The 21,929-nt window shown below is 37.2% G+C and overlaps 1 protein-coding gene across 5 annotated transcripts in view; it reads right to left on the bottom strand.

The window, feature by feature from the left end:
* LOC141551944 (cadherin-related family member 3-like) overlaps window positions 1-21,929 on the bottom strand; it is a 119,472-nt gene that overhangs the window by 78,092 nt on the left and 19,451 nt on the right. For all 5 annotated transcript variants that reach the window (XR_012485024.1, XR_012485025.1, XM_074284202.1 and 2 more), the window contains exons 2-3: window positions 16,515-16,714; window positions 2,221-2,392 (exon numbers count right to left, since the gene is read on the bottom strand). Coding sequence is in view for 3 of the 5 variants with exons in the window: in XM_074284202.1 (XP_074140303.1) it covers window positions 2,221-2,392; window positions 16,515-16,714 (372 nt within the window). In the remaining 2 variants the exon portion in view is untranslated. The remainder of the gene's footprint in view (window positions 1-2,220; window positions 2,393-16,514; window positions 16,715-21,929) is intronic.

Here is a 21,929-nt window from a genome sequence, read left to right as displayed (position 1 = left end):
ACCCTTTTCTAAATCCTTTGCAATCTGTCCTCCTACCATATCCTTCATTGGAACTGCTCTTTCAATGTTATCAATGATCAGGAGTCATTTAGCTCAACTTCTTCTATTTACAGCTGGGGAAACAAGAAAAGAAATAATTTGCCTAGGGTTTCATAAGGTCACTAGGATTTCAACTCAGGTCCACTAACTAATGATCCAGCAGCACTTGGACAAGTAATGATATTCACCTGCAAAATAGGAATAATACTTGTATTGCCTTATAGGGTGTTAGGAAAGAAGGACTTTATAAATCATCCAGTAAGTCTGAAATAAAAGTTAATTATTAGCATTTCCCCTCATTTCTCTGTTTTTCCCATTTGGGGAATAAATAATAATAATAGGATGGTTATAAGATTTAAGATTGGCAAAAACTTTACAAATAATATTTCATTTAATCTCTACAATAACTCTGGAAGGTAGATGCTGGTATTATGATCACCATTTTACAGGTAGAGAAACTGAGGCAGACAGAGGTTATGCTAGTAAGTTGAAGTCATATTTGAACTAAAAACTTCTTGACTCCAGGCTCACCTCCAGTCAACCTAGCTTCCTAGTTAGCATAGAAGAAAGAAAATTAGACTTGTGTAGGGAATCTCAGTTTGAATTCTGTCTTGGCTGGGTGACCCTGGGCAAGTCACTTCTAGACCATAAAATGAAGATAATAATGTTTTGGGTCCCTATTTCAAATTGTTAGGACATTCTGAAGAAAGTATTCTTCAAAAGAGTTCAATATGTGAACGTGTATTGGTCAACCTGCCATCTAGGGGAAGGGGGAAGGAGGGGAAAAATTAGAACAAAAGGTTTGGCACTTGTCAATGTTGTAAAATTACCCATGCATATATCTGGTAAATAAAACTATTAAATAAAAAAGATAAAAATAAATTTTAAAAAAGAATTCAATATGAATGAAAACTCATAATCATTTTCAGATGTAGCTTTACCACTTTAAAATATTGAGAAAGTTCCACTTCATCATTAAGCCTATTTCCAGGCTGATTGTCAAATGATTGTCTGTTGTTCCAAACTAAAAGCTAAAGACTGGTAATAATCTGCTGTCAAGCTGATTTGTTTAACAATTAGGAAATGTGATTTGATTACCACAAAAACAAAATAATCTAAGGTAGTATTGGAGGTAGAACATCCAGAAAGAGGGGGAAGTAGTCCTTTAACTCTGGCAAAAAGAGTATGGGACCATCAGTCAGCCAGAAAGATTTGATTTCAAATCATCCAGGCTTGGGCAATTGAAATCTTTGACCCTGGATAAGTCATGGAATGTCTATTTACCTCAGTTTCCTCCCCTTGTAAAATGGGAATAACAATAGCATCTTCCTCTCAGACTTGCCGTGAGGATAAAATGGGATCATATTTGTAAAGTGCTTTGCAAAATATAAAGCGCTCTGTAAATGCTAGCTATTAATTCGAGCATTACTTTAGCCAGGATGTAGATAAGCTGGAGAACATCCAAGAAAACAATGAGTGTGGACCTTTGAGATCTGGCCTTACATGAATCATCCGAAGGAACTAAGGATGGTTAGCATGGGAATGCATAAGGAGCATATGAGATCGATTTTGAGGTATTTGAAGGGCTGTCATGAATAAGATGGATTAGCTTTGTTCTGCTTGGCTGTGGAGGACAAAACTAAAATTGAATAAATTAAATTACAAAGGGGGAAAGTATAAGGTTTCTGTAAAGAAAAACTTCTTTAAAAGAAGAACCAGCCTAGGCCAGATGACCACTTCTGAAATATATTGTGGTGCATTTTCAAGCTAAGATTAGACTAGATGACCAGACGAGTTTCTGTCACTCAGGGAAAAACCTACCTCCCATACCTTTGAAATTGTAATTATTGAAAGTCTCAGCAAGAAATAAATATTTAAAATATCATAATTATTTAATTAATTATAAGGAATTACATTAATTATTTAATATTAAAATAATAATAGTTTTGCTGGCTAACTGGCTCGGAATCTCTTTTATTACAAAAAAAGGAAAAATATCTAATGGTTTTCAAGGTAGATCCTGATTAGATACTTGAGGGTTATACTGCAGAGAATGTAGCATCCAAATTAACTCTATAAATAAGAAGAGCAAAAGCATAAATCAGGATAATCCCAGTGTTTGGCCTGGGATCATGCATAAACAGAATCAGACACATTTTAAGACATAAACAACCTCTATACCTTGGTCAACTTGAGCAAGTGATCCTATGAAAGTTGGGGGTTCATTGACATCTACAATCTGGATCGTAATGGTCTGAGTTGCCGAGTTGCCTCCACTATCCCGGGCGTAGATCACCAGAGTGTAGAAAGCCACAGTTTCAAAGTCCAGCTGAGGTTCTTTGGCTGTTGTCAGCTTATCAAAAGAGATATAGTTCAAGGTGTGAGATTTTCCATGTAAAAAGCTTATCGGAAGAGCTAAATAAATTGAGATGATCAGGACATCTCCATCAATCACGTTATCTTGATGGAGGCGAGCCTTTGTTTGGGACCGGATCTTATTCTGGAGGGCACAATGAGAGGGTAGAGATGGAAGCGAAGGATATGCCAGGTAACAGCTTATTAAGAGGAATGAGGACATTTGCTGGACCTGGGTACTTGCCAATCTCCCTTCATACTCATTCAACTCTTTTTTTTGTTTGTTTGTTTTGTTTTTTGTTTTTTGTTCTCCTGCCATTATACTCATCTCCTTCCCACAAAAAATCTGGTCTGGTCCTCAGATTCCTGTATATAAATTTTTGCCTTATCTTTCCAACCCATCCTCCAAATTCCATGTCAACTTTTCACCATGCCATTCTTTCCAATAATACTTTCTTTATGTGTTTTCTTCCCCCATTAGGATGTAGACTCATTGAGGGCAGAACACCTTGCTTGATTATTTTTGTGACCCCAGCTTTTAACAGACTGCCTGGCACAGAGTAAATACTTTGTTCCTGAAAGAAAACTACCAAAATATTGTAATCGGTAAGTAGATTCTTTTTTTTTTTTCTGAGACAATTGGGGTTAAGTGACTTGCCCAGAGTCACACAGCTAGGAAGTGTTAAGTGTCTGAGATCAGATTTAAACTCAGGTCCTCCTGACTTCAGGGCTGGTGCTCTATCTACTGCACTACCTGGCTGCCCTGGTAAATAGATTCTTTATTTGTAATGCAAGGAAATTGCACAGAAAGAGAAAATTCTAAGTATCAATTCAAACCAATTTCCCTATAGCGTTCCTTTAATACAGAAAAAACAACAAAAATCAAAGAAAATGTTTACATGAATACATGGGAATACAAAACAGCAAACTCATTGTTAAGAAACAAGTGCTCTAATAAGATACAGGTGACTTCATAGCATAACCAAAACAGGATACAGATTCCTGAAACAATAATTAACTATAAAAAGAAAAAATTCATTTCAACTGGATATCAATTATGGGAAGCTTTCCCCACAAAAGCTATATATATATATATATATATATATATATATATATATATATATATATATATATATATATATATATATATTTCATGTTTTCCCAGAAAACTAAAATATCCCTGTTAAATTCAGGCTAGAATTACTTAGATTCAGTTAGTAAAATTCTATTTTGCTAACCACCTATCTCAATCGGATTCGGTTCTCATTCCTTCTTGTCAGATGCTCTACCTTTTTTATTGTTGCTCACGCTCACATTCCCATACCTATTTTGCTGTTTCTCAAACTCATATTCCCATAACTTTGCATATTCCCTTCCTACTTGGAACTCAGGGAGTGAGCATCCTCAGTCTTCTTAGAATTCTTAGTTTTCTTCAAGATCCATTCCCCTAGTTGTAAATACTGTCCCTTGTTTCAAAGTATTTATTTAACCTAGTATGGTCCTCTCTTGAGAGTTAAAATTATTCTTTTTTTCTGTCTCCCCAATACTTAACAGTCACATGCACAGAGTAGCCATTCGATAATGTTTATGGGATTGAGTAGAATGAAAATGCACTGGGACCAGAGAGTGAATTTCCCTCCCCCAGGAATGATAACAACGTCCCAGTAACCTTAAGCCTATTTATCTACCTGTTAGGGCAGTCATACTTTGGTCTCCTCACCGGTTGCCAAACTGAATATTTGCTCGGCAAATGTTGTGAAATTCTGGTTTCAAAAGTTATCCAATTGGTAGAGAATCAGAAACTCAGATGTCACGCCTTGTATTCTATTGGAAAACTCCAGTGACAATCACCTGTATCATGTGTGTGCTTTAGCTCTTTCTCTGAATCTAATCCCCTTGTTTTAATTCTGTACTGATGGTGAAATAATCCCAGCCTCTTGTTCCTTGACTCAATTAAGGTCAAAGTCCATCTGGAGGTTTGGGACTGCCTTCGGAGCATGATCCACACCTGTGAGCCTCCCACGCCCAATGATTTATATTAAATAGGGCAGAAGACAAGCAAATACATTTCATCAGACTTAAGATCAACTCTGTGAACGCCATCCTTGCTCCTATTGATAGTGTGGCAGTAGTTAATATTGATGGACTTCCTCTCTCGTTGGTTTGACCATCTCTGCCGGGAAATCCAGTCAATCCACCAGCATTTATTAAGTGCTTACTGTTACCAGGCAATGTGCCCAATAAACCAGATACATTCTTTCTTATGATTTCTTTCAGAGCCTCCGGAACACTGAGCTAGCTCTGGCAGTGCATGTGTCCATCTCATTATCAATGTGGACATCCCTGGAGTGTTTACTGCTAACGTTCAAAACTTCACTGTTTCCTTTAAGTGATGGTTCCCCACATGGATGGTATGGTGCTAGCTGATGGAGGACCTGGCTGTTTTTGGTATTTTTTGGTATTAATTGTTAAGCCAAAATTAGCACAAGCAGCAGAGAATTCATCCATGTTTTGTTACATCACAGCTTCGGAGGCTGCATTGAGTGCAGTCACCTGCAAACAAAAAACCAGGTACCAACCCTCTCTCCACTTTAGTTTTGGCTTGGAGCCTTTTCAGGTTGAAAAATTTGCCATCAATGCTTTGATTCCATGTTTGTCTTCATTAGCAATGTTTGATAATGTGGATGAAAACATCGTGCTAGGGACAGCTAGATGGTGCAGTGGATAGAGAGAGCACCAGTCCTGAAGTCAGGAGGACCCGAGTTCAAATGTGACCTCAGACAATTAACACTTCCTGGCTGTGTGACCCTAAGCAAGTCACTTAATCCCAATTGCCTCAGGGAAAAAAAAAAGCATGGGAGCAAGCACACAACCCTGTTTCACTCCATTGGTGACTGAGATAACTCAAGAGCATTGTCCAGATTCCAGACAAGCATGCCATCGTGTAATTGGTGTTCTCTACTTTGTTAACTAGAAGTTGTAGATGGCAGCTAATCTGAAAAAGTAAGGTTCTAGTAATTGAGGGGAAAGCTTCCTGCATAAGGTGGAATTTGATTTGAATCCTGAAGAAAGCCAGGTACACCAAGAAAAAACAGTGAGAGAGCAAAGCATTCTGGGGGGAAAGCATTTCCAGGGCAAAGTCAAGGAAATGGATATGGAGTGCCCTGGGTTTGAGGAACTGCATACAGGTAATGATAACTAGATCCCAGAGTCTTTGGAGGGTTATATAAATAACCTCTGTGGACTTTACTCTTGTCTGCTTAAACTTATGGGAGAGTCCAAAGATCTGCTCTTAGCTGTATTCTCAGACGGTGCCCTATTGTTAGCTCTGTTCCATGACCAGAAAATCAAATCACTTGCAATTGTCTTGGGAATATTTTGAAGATCATCTGACATGATAAGGTAGCAGACACTGAGGTCCTTTCTCAAACTGAACTGCCAAACCTTCAAATTCTAATGGAGAAAGCACAACTCCAGTGGGCTGTACATGTGGCTCAAATGTCAAATGTGTGCTTACCTTAAAAAAAAAATCTATTTTATAGAAGACTCACACAAGACAAACACTCACATGGTAGTCCGAAAAAGTAATACAAGGACCCTCCCAAGGTCTCTCTGAGGAACTTTCAATTGTGAGATCTAGAAGATGTCCTGGCACAGGACATCCAGCATGGCACATCAAAGAAAGTACTCCATGAGTAAAGAAGGATCACAGCATGAGCTGTTCAAATCCCGAGATATCTCTGTCCCGAACGTTCTGATTTGTGTCTAACCGGTAAGGAGCCTTCCAGACTCATATTGGGTTCATCAGCCACAGTGAGCACACTTTGCCTTGACCCCAACATCATGATGCCATTTGTCTCTTCAAAAACATGTAGGGACAATTCTATCACTACCCAATCCCCAGTGGAACAAAAGTACTTATCTCTTACTATTTTATTACTATCTTTATTACCTACTTACAGAATCATGGAATTTGAAAATTAGAAAGAAGGTCAATAGCTATTTTCAGGAGCATCCAATACCAGAAAGGAATTCCCACTGGATCATAGCCATCTTCTCAGGAAGCCCATTTCACTTTTGGTCAGCTGTCATTATTGGGAAATTTTTCTTTATTTCAAATTGGTCTCTGCAACTTCCACCTATTCCTCCTGCTGCTGCCTTCTGAGTCCGAGCAGAACAAACCTAATTCTCCTTCACGTGACAGCCCCTTGAAGAGTTCCTGAATGTCCCCTTTCCCAGGTTCAATACGCTGTTTCTTCAACCTAGCTCCCCTGACATGAACTCAAGGCTCTTCAGGATGCTGGTCACCTCCTTCTGGACACTCTCCAGTTTATCAATTATCAATCATGGTGCCCAAAGAAGTACAAAATGATCTAGATGGGGTCTATACAAATACCTCCTTATTCCTGAAAGGCTTAACTCACTTAATTCAATCCAAGATTTCATTAACTTTTTTCATTGCCTCATCACATGACTGATTCATAATGATCCTACTTTTATATTAGAGAAAGCATTCCATTTGTTCCTCAACGCAGGATATCTTGATATTTAAGCATCAGAGAGCAACATGATGCTATAGCAGGAATAGAAAAAGCTCTGGATTTGAAGTCTGGAGACAGGGTTCTACTACCTTCTAATTTTATGATCTTGGAAAATTCACTTAACTTCTGGAATCTCCATTTGAGCTTTGGTAAAAAGAAAAGAAAAGAAAAAATTTTAAGGATATTGTGCTACCTACCTTCTAGTTGATATTAGGAAAGTGTCCTATAAACCTTAAAGCAAGCTTTTAATCAGATAAGGCATGTTCGCCACTCCCTAAGAGTATCTATGTTTTCTGTGGCGGACTGCCCAGAAGAAAAGCTACTAGACTGGTAGACCAAGAGAATGCTGGCTTCTAGCCCCATCACATGACTGAGACTGCTCACCAGATAGACCAATAATCTTTTAACCGCTAAATCTGATTGTCTTTTTTTTTTTTTCAGTTCTCTGGTTCTTGACCTATCTGCTCTATTTGACAGCTCTAACCTCTCCTCCTAGACACTCACCTCTCTACATTTTCATAAACAGACGCCATTCTTTCCTTGTTTCCTATCCACCTGACTTCCAGTTCTTGATCATTCTTGCTAACTTATCAACTACAAGACGGCCCACATGATTCTACCCTGCTCCCTCTAGCCTCTCATTTTTACTCTCTTCCTTAGCCTCATTAACTCCCACAGGTAAAGTTAGCATTTCTATGTAGATGACTCCCAGGTCTATAGATCTAGTCCCAGAATTTCCTGAGCTTCAATTTTGTATCACATTTCCAACTAGATGTTTGAAGACATCTACAACTTAACATATCAAATAGAATTCATTGACTTTCCCCCAAAACTCACCCTCTTCAAGTTTTCCAGGCTCACAATAATGGCATTATCTTCGAATATTTGCTCTTCTTTATTCCATCTATCTAATCCGCTGCCAAATCTTACCACTTCTACCTCCATAACATCATTCCCAGCTGACTTCTCTCTTCTCACATAGTCGCCACCTTAGAGCAAATCCTCATTACTTCACATCTAGGAATAGACAGGCTTTTAATTAGTCTCTTTTCTAAAATTTCTCAGCCTATCAATACTGATGGCAAAGCAATTTTATTTATGGGCATATCTGACCATGTCACTCCTCTGCTCAACCAATTCTAGTGGCTCCCTATTTTCTCTGGAATCAAATATTAAATCCATTGTAGAGTATTGAAAGCTCTTTTTGACTTTGCCTCAACCTAACTTTCCAACTTCCCAGTAGGGATTCAACAAATTGTAATTGAATGACTGATAATAGATTTCAGCTAAGTACTTGAGTCTTTAGTATTTTAGAGCTCCAGTCTTGAAATCAGGAGGACCTGAGTTCAAATCTGATCTCAGACACATAATGCTTCCTAGATGTGTGACCTTAGATAAGTCCCTTAACCTCAACTGCCTCAGGCAAAAAAAAAAAAAAAAAAAAAGAAAGAAAGAAAGAAAAAGCCACTCAGCTTTAGAACTTTTACCTTGGGGCTGATTGGTCTTCTAGGGTGCTAAAAACCTAAATTGTTTAACAATGCATTAATAGTTTCAAGACACCCTATTAGTAGCAACTAGTTGGTTGGTTGTTGTACTTTGTTCTTGAAGAATATCAAAATGATATCTGTATGTTAGAGTCACTGTAGCTGATAAAACCAATATAAGCTCAGAATGTTCTGTTAGAGGTCAGATACAAATGGTTCCACTGGTGAATACTTGGAGTAATTCTTTAAATCTGCACAACTCACATTTCAGTTGCACTGCTTCAATTCTGCTTTGCTCATAGAGCACAGCACCTTCTTTGATAAAGACACGCCATTTTGAATAGTCCTATGCGAGTATCCCCCATGTCACCCACTCAATTCCAAATCTGTTTCCTTTACCTTGATAGAAGTCCTTGAACTTCTCTTGCCCTGCAATCTAAAAAATTTCAGTCAGCTTTTGTATAAGCAATAGGCCACCCCCCACACCTTATAAATCCCAGGTGGAATAAAATTAGCACCAGGAGCAGGAAAAGAAGCCCACAAAGCCTCTTTTTCAGCTGGAAATTTGTCTAAAGAGGGGTTGACTTCAACCTGAGGTAAAGTGTCCATGGTTTCAACATCGATTGCTGACAGTCTGTTGAGAACACTATAGACGTGTTTAGCCTATCACTAATCAATGTTGAGTAGATGAGATGCAAAAATCACCTTCAGGACATGGTAAAAGTGCTTTGAATTATTTCTATTAGTGTAAAACTGAATTTCTTCTGCCTTCTTACTGAGCCAAGAATCCTGCATCTCTTTAAGCTTTGCTTGTACTTTCCTTTTAGTGAAGTTAAATGCTGTCTTCTCAGAGATGGATGAATTGTCCTGCTAGCAAACCCTGGGGAAATTCTTGTTTTTCTTTTAGCAGATTCTGAATTTCACTATCATTTTCCTCACACTAATCTTGATGTTTGCAAATGTTTTGACCCAAATGAACAAATGCAGTGCTGTATACCCAGTCTCTGAAAGGTTTCCATTGCTTTTCTGCTCCACAGTTGCCAAATGGGTGTTTGCTCAGCTTTCTCTCCAACCTAGCAACAAACTGTTCCCTGTCAGAGAAATGTTCTGATCTGTCGACATTAATTCTTCTACAGCCTTTTGTGTGCATCGGAACAAATTGTTCTCATCCACCCATATGCTTGTGGGAGACTCCCACACACAACTCACTATAGACTTTGATATCCCTTTAGTTACCTTCAACCTGATTTAGCCCACTGGCTGAAAGTATTTAAGGGGTCTTGCCACTGTGCATGCTATAACTTTTTGAAGAGGCAACTAGATGATACATTGCATAGACCATTGGGCTTGGAGTCAAGAAGATCTAAATTTAGATGCTTACTAATTGTGTAAACCCGAGCAAGTCACTTAACATCTCTCAGTCTCAGTTTCCTCTGCTGTAAAATAAAGGGTTTGGACTCAATGGTTTCCAAGTTCCCTTCTAGCTGTAAGTTATCTAGTTGATCCCAAACTGGATCATTTTTTACATCATCCATCTGGCTGAGCTTGCTGTCTACTGTGCTATTGACTATACCCTCCCTCAGACTCCACTTTCCATATCTTGTTTTGAGCATGTTCCTCCAATCAGTAAAGGGCATGTCAACAGACTGTTCTATCCATTCCCATGTTCTACTATAACTGATACTCCTCAAGTCACAACTCCCTCACAACTCCCTCCCTGGATAATACTTATCTATATAAGGTTGTCTCTCCCTATAAGAAGGTAAGTTCCTTGAGGACAAAGACTATCTCACTTTTGTACTTATAATCCCAGCACACAGAACTTAATGGTTTTCCATTCATTTTTCACATTATGTGCAATCCAAAAGTAAGATGGAGGAAATAAGAGGCCATCCCCTCATTAAAGACCTTGAAAGAGAAGCTAACTGACCACTTTAAGTTATGACATGGCTTATTTTGGAGAATGCTAACTTTGATAGGCCAAGACAGTTGTTAAATTTTCAGTGTATTTAAAATTGATAAATGCTACAAGCCAAGGTCTGACTTATCATTTACTGATTTCTAGACTTAAGAAAGTATTAATAATTCAGACAAAACTTTAGAGTGAGTCAGGGAGTAGCTTTTTATTATTGTTTCCAAAACCAGTTGTTAAATATTTACCAGCCCATTGTTGTATGGAATAGGCTGAATGCTCACTAAGATCACTTCTAACCCTGGGATTTTGTGTATCATATTTCTGGTCAATAATTAACAAATCATTTTGTTCTTATGGCCCCAGAGGGATGCCTGTCACATGGTAGGTGCTTAAGTCTGTCACATGGTGGATGCTTAATAAATGTTTGTTGACTGACTGATTAAAAGCCCAATTGAAAGAAGAAGAGAATGTGTAATGCTGTAAGACTCACTTGGGAATGTAGAACTGATAATATTGAGTTTGGGTTTCACTCTCTACTTGTGAATTTGATTTGATTAAAGCATCTAGGAAACAGGAAACATGTACTTGTACAAAATAGGTTACTCTGGTTCATTTTCTCCTGATGTACATTCAATACCCCTTAGGTAGTTCATCCTAGTCAGCTTTCCGACAGGTAGCAATTTCAAGATTATATAACCAGAATGCATCTTGTCTCATTTACATTGATTTATCTGTATAATCAGTTCATTTCAAGGCTGGACTATTGTTTCACCAAGAAGCTAGTTGTTGGGCTTTTTTTTTTTTTCTCTTGACTGCTTGCCCAGTCATCCCTCCTTAGCAAGAACAGTAATTGTTGGCCCAGGGAGCAAATATTGTGGAAGGAAGGAAGTTCAACAATGGGTAATGATAGGCTGAAACCAAAATAGAAAGGTATACGCACTTCCTAAGGCTTGTAAAAAATCATCGAGAGAGATACTAACAAATGTATTTTGTCTTTATCTTCAGTTGTATTGTCCTTGCTGTGTGATGTCTCCATATTAACGTAATCATATTCAACAAAGCAACTCTGTGTGATAGATGTAGAAGGTCATCACATCACCATTTTATGGATTTTTTTTTAAAAATGGAATAGAGAGGTAGCTTATTGATGCAGTGGATAGAGCACCAGCCCTTAAGTCAGGAGGGCCTGAATTCAAATCTGGTCTCAGACACTTAACACTTCCTGGCTGTGTGACCCTGGGCAAGTCACTTAACCCCAATTGCCCCAGTCAAAAAAAAATAATAATAATAAGGAACAGGGAGCATGGGGATAAACACAGTCATACCTAGGAATTTAGCCTTCAGGGCAAGTTGTAAGAAAGGCATTTTCAATCAAAGGGGGTTAGGAAAAGGGAATCACTGCTCCAAGTGTGTAATATAGGTCAGTGCAAACCTCTGGTGAGAAAGGTGCTGAAGAGGAAAAAGGGTAGTGCAAAGGAAAAGCAGCCCCATTTTATTACCATCCAAGTAGTTTCTTGTTTTAAATACTAACTAGTGGCTAGTTCTATTGTATCTAGTTGTTCAAGGTTTGAAAATGCTGTTAACTGCCCTCAGAATTTGGTACCCTAGAGTATAGCTACCTCTCACTCCGTCGCTCCACCCCAACTTCTGCTTTTACCTAGTGATATATAAATCTACTTAATGACAGAAATGGGACTCAAGTAGACCAATACATAGTCCTGTACCCTAAACTACACTACATTATCATTTCTTTTTTGCTAGTAAATTTCTTCAAATTAGAACATAAAAACTCACCCATCAGCTATTACTACTGCACCAAAAAGATAATCATGATAATAATAATAACAACAGCTAACATTAACTTAGATTGCAAGCTCCTGGAAGTGAGAGACTATCTCTTGCTTCTTTTTGTATCCCCAGGGCTTAGTAAAATATCTGGCACTTTTGTTACTGTTTTCATTGTTATCAAATCATTTCAGTCATGTCTGATGTTTGTGACTCTTTTTTTTTTGGGGGGGAGGGGTTCTTAACAAAGATACTACAGTAGTTTGCCATTTCTTTCTGTAGCTCACTTTACAGATGAGAAAACTGAGACAGAGTTAAACGACTTAGAGTCACACAGCTTGAGGATAGATTTGAAATCAGGAAAGTGAGTCTTCCTAAATCCAGGCTAGACACTCTATGCCAGTGGTGCTCAAAGTTTTTAACTAGGGGGGCCAGTTCCCTGTCCCTCAGACTGTTGGAGGGCCGGACTACAGTAAAAACAAAATCTGCCCCTCAGCCCATTTGCCATAACCCGGCGGGCCGCATCAACGTCCTCAGCAGCAGCATCTGGCCCGTGGGCCATAGTTTGAGAACCCCTGGTATGCACTGTGCCATCTTGAACTGAATATAGTGCACAGTATGTGATGGGTACTGTGTTAAGTGGTTTATAATTATTATCTTATTTGATCCTCACAACAACCCTGGGAGGTACTTTTAAATAGGTAGATTATAAAGGGAAGAGAAAGTAAACCAGACAAGCTCTGTTTACATACCCTAGTGCTACAAACATTGGAACTAATATGATTGATCATTAACCAACAGAGTTTAAACTAGTGTCTGTTTGTGCGTGTGTGTTCATCTGTCTGGACATGCACTTATACATAAACCACGTGGGTTGCTTTAACCCAGAAAGGTAAAACAGGGAAAAGAAAAGTTTGAGTCAACAAACATTTATTAAACACTTATTATGTAGGGAATTGTCCTAAGTGCCGAAAGTAGAAAACAATAACCAAAAGTGTCCATGCTCTTAAGAAGTTTACATTCTATTATTGCTCTGTAAGAAATGACCAGCAGGATAATTTCAGAAAGGCCTGGAGAGACTTACATGAACTGATGCTGAGTGGAATGAGCAAGACCAGGGAATCATTATACACAGCAACAGTAAGATCATACAATGATCAATTCTGATGGATGTGGCCACCAATAGAGCAATAATGAACTGAACCAGCTACACCCAGCGGAAGAACTCTGGGAGATGATTATGAACCACTACATGGAATTCCCAATCCCTCTATTTTTGTCCGCCTGCATTTTTTATTTCCTTCACAGGCTGATTATATATTTTTTCAAAGTCCGATTCTTTTTGTACAGCAAAATAACTGTATGGGCATGTATACATATATTGTATTTAACATATTTAACATGTATTGGTCAACCTGTTATCTGAGGGAAGGAATAGGGGGAAGGAGGGGAAAAATTGGAACAAAAGGTTTTACAATTGTCAATGTTGTAAAATTACCCATGCATATATCTTGTAAATAAAAAGCTATAATAAAAAAAAAAATTTACATTCTACTGGGGGGAAAGCTATAGACAGATAAGCAAAGGAGGAAGAACCTGAGGAATGAGGGAAAGCTTCGTGTAGAAGGTGATTTTCTCACTGAGATCTGAAGGGACCTTAGTGTTCTTTGAAGCAGACGTGAGAAAGGGGTAGATTACAGACCTTGGGGGCAAGAAACTTTTGATCCTAGAAATTGGTGATAAAATAAGATACATAGGGAATGGGAAATGGGCCTATTGAGCTAGAAGATAAAATAGGGAAGCTAACATAGGCAATAAGTCTGGGAAGATAGGCTGGAGGACAATCGTGAAGGACTTTAAATGCCAAAGTGAGGGTTTCTTGAAAGTTAACCACAAAGTATGGGCCAAAGAAACCTTCACATATTTAATTTAAATTAAATAATAAACCATTTCTCAAAAAGGGCAGAGTTTATTCTTTTTTAAGAGAAAATATTTTTCATCAGTGATTTTTTTTAAATAATAAGAATAAATCCAAAAGGTGTGTTGTTTTTAGAATGTCGTCATTTCCATATAGAGATTAATAATAAGTCTTAATCAAGAAATGTTTTTTTTTTATTAAAAACAGTAAAAATCCAACTTAAGCAGTGATAAATCCCAGCTTTTTGGTGAGCACACTCTTCACATCACAATGTCCTCTCAGGAAATTTTAATTGGAAAATTCTGTCAATCAGCTCTATCTCAACAGCATGAAACAACCAGATTAACTGGTTATTTTCATTGATTTGATGAGCTAATAATAACCCTCAGAGACTCAAATGAATTAGGAAAGTAAATATTCCTTCTAAAAATGAAGATCCCAATCTGCTTATACCTGCCCATCCTAGGCCCTGGTTCTCCCATATTTTCACCAAAGAGAGTCCACTTGATGTGCTGGTTTGTTTTCTGGATAATTTCCACTGCATACCAATAGAGGACAAGAATTGCTAATCAGTTACTCCAATCCCCACTGTCCTGAGGGTAACTGGCCAACTCCTTGTTCAATTATACATTTTTGACCACATCTTCCTCAAATAACATAATATTTGCAAAATGCTTTGCAAAATATAAAGCATTACACAATTGCCAGTTATTATTTTATTATTTAGCATGTATTTCTATTTATACTCATTGTGATATTCATACTCATCTATATGATATTCATTTTCAGTTCTCTAGAGACTGTTGTTTTCCTCAACTAGCATACATATAATTCATGGTAAGAGTCAATAATATGAATAGCTAAACTTTAGTTAGCATGTTGCTATTTGTGAAGTATTTTCTAAGATATCCCATTGTAATTTCACAATTTATCAATCAAATGGTTATGTTTTCTTAGTCCTTATCATTCTTTATCTATAAGCTGCATTTGACACTACTGATTAACCTCTCTTGAGCACTCTTCTCATGGGTGTTCATAATTCAACTTTCTCATGGCTCAACTCCTTATCTAGGTGGTGAAATAGATAAACAGGAAGACCTGAGCTCATATATCCTCAAACACTTACTAGTTATGTAGTCCTGGGCAAGACACAACTTTGCCTGCCTCGGTTTCCTCAATTTTAAAATGGAGATAATAATAACACTTACCTCACAGAGTCTTGTAAGAATTAAATGAGATAATTTTTGCAAAGCACTAGCACAATGTCTGGTACAAATAAGTATTTAATAAATGCTTGTTTCATTCCTTCCTTCCTTCTTACCTTTATGACCAATTTTTGTCAATTATTTTTGCTGGCTCATAATCTATATCTGGTCTCCTAAATGTGGATAAGCAACCTGCCTAAGCCATCATCCACCCTCCAGTTTTGACACTAAGCAAAAAAAGAAAAAAGGAAGGAAGAAGGAAAGAAAGAAAGAAAAAAGAGAAAGAAAAAAAGAAAAAGAGAAAGAAAGAAAGAAAAAAGAAAAAGAGAAAGAAAGAAAGAAAAAAGAAAAAGAGAAAGAAAAAAAGAACAAAAGAAAGAAAAAAGAAAAAGAGAAAGAAAGAAAGAAAGAAAAAGAGAAAGAAAGAACAAAAGAAAAAGAAAGAACAAAAGAAAGAAAGAAAAAAGAAAAAGAAAGAAAGAAAGAGAAAGAGAAAGAAAAAAGAAAAAGAGAAAGAAAGAAAGAAAAAGAGAAAGAAAGAAAAAGAGAAAGAAAGAACAAGAGAAAGAGAAAGAACAAAAGAAAGAAAAAGAGAAAGAAAAAAGAAAAAGAGAAAGAAAGAGAAAGAAAGAAAGAAAGAAAGAAAGAAAGAAAGAAAGAAAGAAAGAAAGAAAGAAAGAAAGAAAGAAAGAAAGAAAGAAAGAAAGAAAGAAAGAAAGAAAGAAAGAAAGAAAGAAAGAAAGGAAGGAAGGAAGGAAGGAAGGAAGGAAGGAAGGAAGGAAGGAAGGAAGGAAGGAAGGAAGGAAGGAAGGAAGGAAGGAAGGAAGGAAGGAAGGAAGGAAGAAAAATGTCAAAGGGTCACAACACATTACACCAAGTAGACTACACTTAGAAATGATTTGATTGGTGATTCATTCAAAAGAATCAAGCCTAGGTGCAGATACACATAAAAATAGCAAAGAATTTTTTTTTCATTTTTTTTACTGTAAAGTCAGATTGTCTCTCTGGGATACAATCCTGACAAGTCCTCTATAGCCCTAAAACTCTTTGAGGTCAATAACCGCTCAGGCTCAAAGTGGACCCCCAAGTTATTTCTGACTCACATGAGAATTGGGATGCTCAAGTGTAATTTGGTAGGCTATTAAAATGCTCTCTGACATCCACAGAGTTTGGACATTATAATATACAGTAAAGGGTAGTGGAGGGAAAGGGTGGGGTTAATTACAAAGACTTATTGTTCTAAGTAAATATACACTTGAGCTATGTACTTACTTCCCACCGATGATCTGCAGCTTTATGAGATACCACAAATGGATGGATGACAGGGTTTGAATTAATAATAACAGGATTTCCAACTAGAGATTCATGATGAGAAACAGCTGCAGTGATTGTGGTAACCAGTGTGCTCTCTGATGCATTTTCCAGAAGAGGCCTGGGCCTCTCTACAGTTAAATTCAAAAAGGCTAGGCATCCTAAAAAAAAAAAAAGTACAAATATTTTCTTAATTTTCCTGTCTATGAGGTCCATGCCTCCTTTGAAATAATATTTTAAAATTCCAAATAATAAATACAACACATATATACAACAAAATCTAAAGCTCCTGTGGAGCTTTCCCACCATTTCTTCCTAGCATTCTGGAGCTTATTCCATTCTGATTCTAGAGCCCCCTCAGGTCTCCCCATCAAATGAGCCAGACATGTTCATTCATTCTCTTTGATGAGCAATCATTCTCCCCAGTAATATGAATTTATTATCTGTGCTGTTACTATATCTTCCAGATCCCTAGGTTTGTCACCTTTCCTGGCCACTATATTCTCCCAATTATAGGGTATTTCCATTTTCTTCACAATGTAACCTTTTATAAATGCTGTCTCCTCTAATTATACTATGAGCTCCTTGAGAGCCAGCATCACTTTGCTTTTCTATTTGAAATCTCAATACTTAGTGTCGTACTTATTACATAAAGAATCTGAATCCAAAAAGACCTTAGTAGACATGAACAATGCCGTGAATCTAACAAGCTGAAATGTAATAGGACAAAACACCCTAATCTGGATTTGAAAGATCAGTTTCACAAGTACAGAACAGATAAAGAAAAATCCAAGATTTGAGGGCATTGTGTAGTAAGATGTGGTAGCCCAAAAAAGCTCAGCAAGCCAACATGGTTTAGCTTGGATTTATTCTTTCATTAGTTGCCAGATGGTCGGAAACAAGGTGATGTACCCCTAAGAATCAGAATGTCTCTTCTAACATGACAGACTCAAGCCTCGGTTCTGGGTGTGTTCCCCACACTATTAGCCACCAGTTTTCATTTAAATGCTTAACATCCATTAACTTTTACAGAACAATATTACCTCTTTTTTCATATTTATTTATTTTAAATTTATGGAATAAAATGAGCATTTCCATAACATAGTATAGTAAAAAGATGATGATGGCACATGAAAATGCAAAATTATTGTGTGCAATTTGCTATTCCTTTTAAATATATAGTAAAGTTATCATATAAATTTCTTTTTTTTTCTTTTTTTCTTTCCTTTCCCTGCCCACAGATAGCTATTATTAGACACAAGTAGATATATAGGTGAATATTTATATATATAGTATATATATATATATATGTATATATATATATATATATATATATTCATATACATATGTATATATATGTATACATATACATATATACGTATATGTATATATATACTATATATATATATACTATATATATATACTATATACATATAAATGTAAAAATAATTTATACACATTTCTATCCAACATTTTTCTCTGACTACAGATACCATCTTTCTTGTGTCCTTTACAGTTAATTTGGATTTTTATAATAATCAAAATTCCTTATTCATTCAAAGCCATTCTTAAAACAATATTGTTAATATATACAATGTTCTCTTGGTCCTGCTCATTAGCAAGATCTCTGAGACATACTATTCAACATATATATACTTCAGCCTCTGGGGAGGATAAGCTCAAACATACTTTCTACTTAGTATCATCCCCACCAAGTTCTCATCCAAATTCAGCCTCTTCTCAGCTGGATTGTGAAGGTTGTTCTTCATTCCTTAGAGCATCAAGGCTAGGGTGACTGCTGAATCTGGAATGAACTCAGCCCCTAGTTTCTAGAACCAGGAGTAGCTTACTCTGGTGACTTTTCTTTCTTTTTTTTTTCCCCTGAGGTAATTGGGGTTAAATGACTTGCCAGGAAGTGTTAAGTGTCTGAGGTCACCTTTGAACTCAAGTCCTCCTGGCTTCAGGGCTGGTGCTCTAGCCACTGCCCCACTCATGACTCTCATGACTTTTCAAAACTCACAACACCTCCAAAATGAATTTCATCTAAAACAATAAAACAAATGCCAAAGCAAAAAATCAAAGTCTGTACTCGTTGATCATATGTTGCCTTGTAACTGTTGCTTCTCCTCTTATAACATTTTCTATTACTAAAGACCATCAAACAAAAAGAATTAAGCCAAAGAAAAGTCTTTCCAAAAGAAAAAGGCTGAGAGACTAGGGTCTTTTGAAAGCCTCTTGGTTCTACCTCAACAGCTATGAGCAATCAAGAAATTCCCACTCAACCTGCGGTTATTTTTCTTGATCTATGGACACTTGACCCATAGCCACACATGCTCCAAAGCCTCTCCAAGGTATTTCCAGTACATATTAGGACTCTACTGCAATGGGCCCTCCAGCTCTATTACCTGGAGAATTGTACCAGTTTGTGCATGCTCACAGAGATCAGCCTCATTGGTTAGTTCCTCATCATATATGTAAACAAAGACCTGTGATTCTGGCCATGTGTTACATGACAATCACTCATATTTATAGAGTATATTATAGTTTGTCAAGCACTTTCCTCATCATAGCCATCATTCCTATTCTATACGTAAAAAAAAATAAAAATAAAAAAGCTCCCTTCCAGGTCTAACATTCTGTAACATCTCTAGCTACATAGTAGAATGGGATGATTTGGGAAGTAATGAAATCCCTTTCCTGGCTATACTGAAACAGAGACCATCAGTGAGCAACAGCATAGTTAGTATAGGATGGAACAGATGGGCCTTAAAGATCCCTCGCAAAACTGAGGTGCTATGATCCTGTGAAACAGCAAAATTCTTTCAGATACCTCTGTCCCTACAAGTTTTTCATCTGCAAAAGGAACATAGTATAGTAGACTCAGAGGCCCCTTCCAGATTTATGACTGTACCCTCAATCTTTATTTTTCTTTGGAAAGTTCCATGGTTCCAATCATGTCAAATATATGTTTGCCGCTGTAAAGGAAAGGTAAGCTCTCAATATACATAAGCACAAAGCAGGGAAATGCAGGAAGGGAAGGAGAGAAAGAGAAAGAAACAGGAAGTACAAAAGAGGAAGAGACAGGGACAGAGAGAGAAATACAGACAGAAAGTAAGAGAGAGGCAGAGATAGAGGAACAGAGACAGAAATACAGACAGACAAATAGACACAGAAAAAAGATAATGTAGACCAACTTAGCAAGCAATTTATATTACTTTAGTCTCTGACTATATTCTAATTTTGAATATATTGAATATTGAATTGAAAAAGAATTAAGCCAAAGCAAAGTCTCCCCAAAAGAAAAAGGCTGAGACTAAGGTCTTTTGAAAGCCTCTTGGTTCTACCCCAACAGCTATGAGCAATCAAGAAATTCCCACTCAACCTGCGGTTATTTTTCTTGATCCATATCCACACATGCTCTATTAAATAGGTGGTGCAGGGAATAATTTCTTGACTCTGCAGGGTTAAATGCAAGTAAGTGGTATGAAACAATGGCATCTGGGGAGCTATTATTCATTCCCATTTCATGCATCATGTCTAATAAGATCTATAGTGAACTGATGTGAAAAAAATAGGCCTATGTTTCCTATAGGAATTGGCTGTGGCTTTTCATCAATCTGATGTCTATCCAATAATCCAATCAGCTTGTGTTTTAAATATGACATTCAGCACCAGATGAGGTGAGTCAAAGATCTATCTAATCAACCAATCAACAAGCATTTATTAAGCCCTCATAAAGCGACATTCACTGTGCTCCTCACTGAGAATGGAAAGACAAAAATAAAACATTCCCTGCCTTCAAGGAGTATACGTTCTATTAGGGAAAATAACATGAATACATACAAGAAAATACAAAATCTATACTAGTCAATCAACAAGCATCCTTAAACCCCTACTGTATGCCAGACATTGTGCCAGACACTGGGGAAACGAATGAAAATGAAATTGTCCCTACCCTCAATAAGTTCACATTCTATCGCAGGAGATACAAATACATGGAGATACAAAATAAGCAGCAGATATTCCAGAAGGCACTGATGAAGAATCAGGAATTGGGTAAGGGTCCCATAATCCTAGAAAAAGGTGAGAGGTCTTCAGGGCTTCCTCATTATTGAGAAGTGAAAAGTGAACTGAAGTGACCTGGGTTCAAAATCTAGCTTTGTTACTCACTGTTTGTATGACCAAAGACAAATCTGTTTCCTCTTCTATAAAATGAGAATGTTGGATTTGTATTGAATTGATTTCCCTTCTAGCTCTAAGTTTATGATCCCATTATCCTAGTTAACAGTAGACTGAGAAAGAACCTTGATTATAGTTAATGTTTTGAGTTCTTGCCCTGATCCCTGACCCCAACCAAACATGCCAATCTCAGCCCCTCTGCCACCATCTTCAAGTGCATATTAAAGCAAGAATCCTTTGTTGACTGCTGAGTAAAAACACATTATCAATGGTAAATACTTTTTTTTTTTTTTTTTTTTTTTTGCTGAGGCAATTGGGGTTAAGTGACTTGCCCAGAGTCACACAGCCAGGATGTGTTAAGTGACTGAGATCAGACTTGAACTCAGGTCCTCCTGACTTTAGGGCTGGTGTTCTATCCACTGTACCACCTTGTTGCCCCATAAATACCCTTTTCTTTTACCTTCAACATAAAATCTATCCATGATTCTAAGGCCATAAAAATACCATTGAAATTCTTTAACTTTTCTTAGTAGGAGAAGCAAAAGCTGAGTTAGAATTCTAATTGTAGTAAGTTTATTTATTTTTAATACACATTGCTTTATGAATCATTTTGGGAGAGAAAAATCAGAGCAAAGGGGGAAAAACATGGGAGAGATTTTTTAAAAAGCAGAAAAAAAAGTGAATATAGCTCTTGTTGATTTACATTCAGTCTCCTTAGTTCTTTTTCTGGCATTTTCTGTCCAAAGACTATTGGGATTGCCTTGGATCACTGAACCATTGAGAAGAACCAAGTCTTTCATAGTTGATCATCACACATTCTTGCTGCTATCGTGTACAATGTATTCCTGGTTCTGCTTGTTTCGCTGAGTTAAAATTCTAGCATCTGATAATTAAATAGTCTTCAGAGTAGTGGAAGTGTCTTGAATTGTCTCATTTAAGTCAAACAGCTGTGTGTGAGGTGGGTATTTCAAGTACTATGGTCTTCATTTTGCTGGTGAAGAAACTGTAGATCAGAGAGAGCTCCACTGCTGCCCATGGCCACACAGTTGTTATCAGAGGCAGGATCTGAATCTGTTTCTTTCTGACTCCAAGGCCATGCATGTCTCTATTTGCTATGCCAAAATGTTTATGTGATGAACTGATGCTAAGTGAAGTGAGTAGAACCAAGAGAAACAACATTGTACACAACAATAGCAA

This window comes from Sminthopsis crassicaudata, chromosome 1 (assembly GCF_048593235.1).
Source record: "Sminthopsis crassicaudata isolate SCR6 chromosome 1, ASM4859323v1, whole genome shotgun sequence".
Classification (NCBI taxonomy): domain Eukaryota; kingdom Metazoa; phylum Chordata; class Mammalia; order Dasyuromorphia; family Dasyuridae; genus Sminthopsis; species Sminthopsis crassicaudata.
The sequence above is the reverse complement of the archived record's forward strand: the minus strand, read 5'-3'. Positions and strand labels throughout refer to the sequence as shown.